Source organism: Myotis davidii, unplaced genomic scaffold (genome assembly GCF_000327345.1).
Source record: "Myotis davidii unplaced genomic scaffold, ASM32734v1 scaffold666, whole genome shotgun sequence".
Lineage (NCBI taxonomy): Eukaryota > Metazoa > Chordata > Mammalia > Chiroptera > Vespertilionidae > Myotis > Myotis davidii.
In genome coordinates, this window is record NW_006296629.1 from 239,450 (window position 1) to 243,515 (window position 4,066).

Below are 4,066 nucleotides of genomic sequence, written 5' to 3' on the forward strand. Positions count from 1 at the left end.
CACTACTGCCAGAAGAACAAGATATTGTATCTGAAGGAAAGAGAGAAATATAATACTTGTGATTTACCAGGTGTAATTCACTGAAACTATTGAAGCCTGAATTGTTTGCTCCATCAAATTCCCTTTGCTCTGATTCAAAATTCAGAAAAATACTTCTGGTTCCTAATTTGTTTTCCAGGGACCTCGATATTAATAAGTGGTTGCCCGGAGTAGTAGACATACCATTTCAGTCATGGAAGTGAGCTCTCCCACTACAGATTAACAAATGGGTTGTTTGGTTTACAAGTCATTCTCTCAGGTATTTGAACAGTGTGAACTGATTTCCCGATGCCTGATTCTGTAGGGAGACCAAATCAAGCTTCTACCGTAAACCTGCAGAGTTTAACATCTGACCTTTTCTGGTTTGCTCGACCAGAGCAGGCGCCTGACTTCTCACTGTGACCATTCCTCTTTGCTTCCTCCTCTTCTCTCTTCCTTTATCATGTTCTAAGACACAAATATTAGATACAAAGGAATCAAAATACATAGCATCAAGCACCAACCACAACTTCACTTATATGCTCACAGCTTCATGGCCATTATTTTCCTTTAATTATGAAGAACGTGGAGAGTAGACTTATACAGCATCCAGCACTGTCACACACAATCAAAGTTCCATTCTGTTCTGTCTACTACAAAGAGGGAAAGAAAATTTTTCATTGCCTTTCTGCATATTCCCCACTCCATATAAGCTTATATCCTGCCAGAGATAAGAATGAGGCCGTGGCCTCTGGAATTTTCTGAACAGGCAGAAATCTTACAAAACAAATACAGTCAAACCTCAGTCCTCAAACTGAGAACTTCCATCTCAAACAATTAGATTCTAGACCAAGTTTTTCAAGGGGAAAAGTGTCTGTTTGTCAAGGGAAAAAACCAACAACACTCAGTTCTCCAACCAGCAACACTTTATGTTGAAAGCTCTTCATGACAAACAGCATCCCTAAGGCAACAAAGGAAAGCATGCTTTTGTTGCTGGCAAAATCAATGATTAGGACGATTTTAAAACATAAAGAGGCCGTCAAGAGTGCTAATGTTGCCAAGGGTGTGAAAGTGCTCACAAAACATAAATCACAGGCAATTGTAGAGGCAGAAAAAGTGTTGCTAATTTGGATGAATGAAAAGCAATTAGCTTGTGATAGCATTTCAGAGGCAATGATATGTGAAAAAGCAAAGATGCTGAAAGACATCCCTGGAACAGTGTTGAAAGTGATTCCTGTAAGGCTAGTAAGGAGTGGTTTGATAAATTGAAGGAAAAAAGTGTTTATTTATAGATAAAACAGTACATTATACATGTACTGTATATCAGAAAAGTTAAAACAGGGGATCATTTGTGGGTCTGGAACAGAATAATTCAAATTTACATGATTTCTAATGGGAAAAAAATGATTCGGGTTTCGAACAAATCGCTTCTTGAACAGCCTTCCAGACTGTATTAAGTTCCAGAACTGAGGTTCTACTGAATCCTTTCCCACACGTGTCATTTCCAGTAAATCCTTAATCTTTGGCAAAAGTTCTCTAGGTACAAACTTCTAAGCGCAAACGTTTTCTATAAACGTCCAGAGAGTGAATATTGCAGGACAAACACAATGACCACTCTGCCATCCTAGCACTAAAGCAGCTGCAGATAATACATATGTAAATGAGCTTGGCTGTGTTCCAATAAAACTTTACTTACAAAATAGGCCAGCCCCTGCCACAGAACACACTTTTCCCTACTTCTCTCCACATAAGAGAGAAACTTCTCTGCCACTGTCCCGAATTTTATAATCTCTTACTCTAGTTCCTCGTCACTTTCCTCTTACCCCCATGCTAAGTCCTGTTTTGTCCATTCTGTAGGTAAGAATTTTCCAGAAGATGGAAAGAGTCAACAGCACATTGTTGACTGAGTTCATCCTGACAGGAATTCCCTATCCACTCAGGCTAAGGATGTTTCTTTTTGTATTCTTTTTGCTGATCTACATCCTGACCCAGCTGGGGAACCTGCTTATTCTAATCACTGTTTGGGTAGATGTGCAACTCCATGCCCACCCCATGTACATCTTTCTTGGTGTTCTTTCCGTCATTGACATGGCCATCTCCACCATCATTGTTCCTCGCTTCATGATGAACTTCACTTTAGTCATCACACCCATCTCATTTGGTGGCTGTGTCACTCAACTCTATTTCTATCACTTCCTCGGCAGCACTCAGTGCTTCCTCTACACCCTGATGGCCTATGACAGGTACCTGGCAATCTGCCGGCCCCTGCACTACCCTGTGCTCATGAATGCTAAGCTGAGTACATTACTTGTGGCTGGAGCTTGGGTGGCAGGATCCATCCATGGGGCTCTCCAGGCCATCCTAACCTTCCGTCTGCCTTACTGTGGGCCTAACCAGGTAGAGTACTTCTTCTGTGACATCCCTGCAGTTCTGAGGCTGGCCTGTGCTGATACAACAGTCAACAAGCTGGTGACCCTTGTGGACATTGGGGTGGTGGTTGCCAGTTGCTTCTCCCTGATTCTCCTCTCCTACATACGGATCATCCAGGCCATCCTGAGAATCCGTACAGCTGATGGGCGGCGCCGGGCCTTTTCAACCTGTGGAGCCCATGTAACTGTGGTAACCGTGTACTATGTGCCTTGTGCCTTCATCTACCTGCGGCCTGAAACCAACAGCCCCCTGGATGGGGCAGCTGCCCTATTCCCCACAGCCATCACTCCTTTTGTCAACCCCATCATCTACACTCTGCGGAACCAAGAGGTGAAGCTGGCCTTGAAGAGAATGATAGGAGGCTGTAGAACTCAGAGTCAGGTTTGAAAGTTTCTGTCCCCCACTGGGGAAACCTTCGCATTTACAATTTTTTCTAATGTTTAGATATCAGTGAGCTTTGCTGCTTCTTCTTGCTTTTTCTCTTTTATGTAGCCATATAATATCAATACATCAATATCAAACACAGTTTAAGGTAAAATACTACTTTCTAGCCCTAACCGGTTTGGCTCAGTGGATAGAGTGTCAGCCTACAGACTGAAGGGTCCCAGGTTCGATTCCGGTCAAGGGCATGTACCTTGGTTGTGGGCACATCCCCAGTAGGGAGTGTGCAGGAGGCAGCTGATCGATTTTTGTCTCTCACCGATGTTTCTAACTCTCTATCCCTCTCCTTTCCTCTCTGTAAAAAATCAATAAAATATATGTTTAAAAAAATAAAATAAGCCCTAACCGGTTTGGCTCAGTGGATGGAGCATCAGCCTGTAGAAAAATCAATAAAATTATTTAAATAAATAAATAAATAAAATACTACTTTCTAGCATCCCTTAGAGTTAAAAAAAACCTCAGCTGCTCCAAAAATAGAGAGTGAGATTAAAGCCCCTCAGAAGATAGCAAAATCTGGCACACTTAGACATCCAGAGAATTGGCATAACAAAGAAATCTAATAGGCTTTTTAGTCTCTAGGCTGACACTGGTCAAGAGCGCATAGAATAACCTATGCTTCCTCTTTTTTTTTCAAGTTTTTTTAAATATATTTTTATTGATTTCAGCTAGGAAGAGAGATGGAGAGAGAGAGAGAAACATCAATGATAAGAGAGAATCATTGACCAGCTGTCTCTTGCATGCCCCATATTAGAGATCGAGCCCGCAACACTGGCCAGAGCAGAAAAATTGGGAACTTTTATTAGATTTATTTATCATTCAGAATTCCTCTTCTATCATTTATCTGTTTATAATAGTTGTCTGTTTTTTATTGAGTTGTTGATTTTTCCCTATCAATTTGAAAAACATTTTTGTATATTATAAAAAAATCACCTGTTGATTATATGAATACAAATATTTTCTTCCAACTGTATCATTTACTTGTGTTTATTCTGTCTTTTTATTTAAAAAATTTTATTTTTGTGCACTAATCTATTTTTTATGGATCCTGAGCTCTTGGCTTGCTTAAGAAGCTCACTCCCCACACCAAGATTTTCTAGTACCCTCAATTTTCTTCTAACATTTTTATTTTTGTTTTTGTTCATTTATATCTTTATTCCAGGCAAGACAAGGCAATTAG

The 4,066-nt window shown here is 40.5% G+C and overlaps 1 protein-coding gene across 1 annotated transcript; it reads left to right on the forward strand.

The window, feature by feature from the left end:
- The first annotated feature begins 1,893 nt into the window (after positions 1-1,893).
- LOC102751833 (olfactory receptor 10G3) lies at positions 1,894-2,835 on the forward strand. Its single transcript, XM_006772354.1, has one exon. It carries the CDS (start codon positions 1,894-1,896, stop codon positions 2,833-2,835), a length of 942 nt encoding a protein of 313 aa, XP_006772417.1.
- The last annotated feature ends 1,231 nt before the right edge of the window (positions 2,836-4,066 follow it).

What these genes read in the sequence shown, in the direction of transcription:
- LOC102751833 (XM_006772354.1), top strand. Translation starts at nt 1,894, where the DNA reads ATGGAAAGAGTCAACAGCACATTGTTGACTGAGTTCATCCTGACAGGA.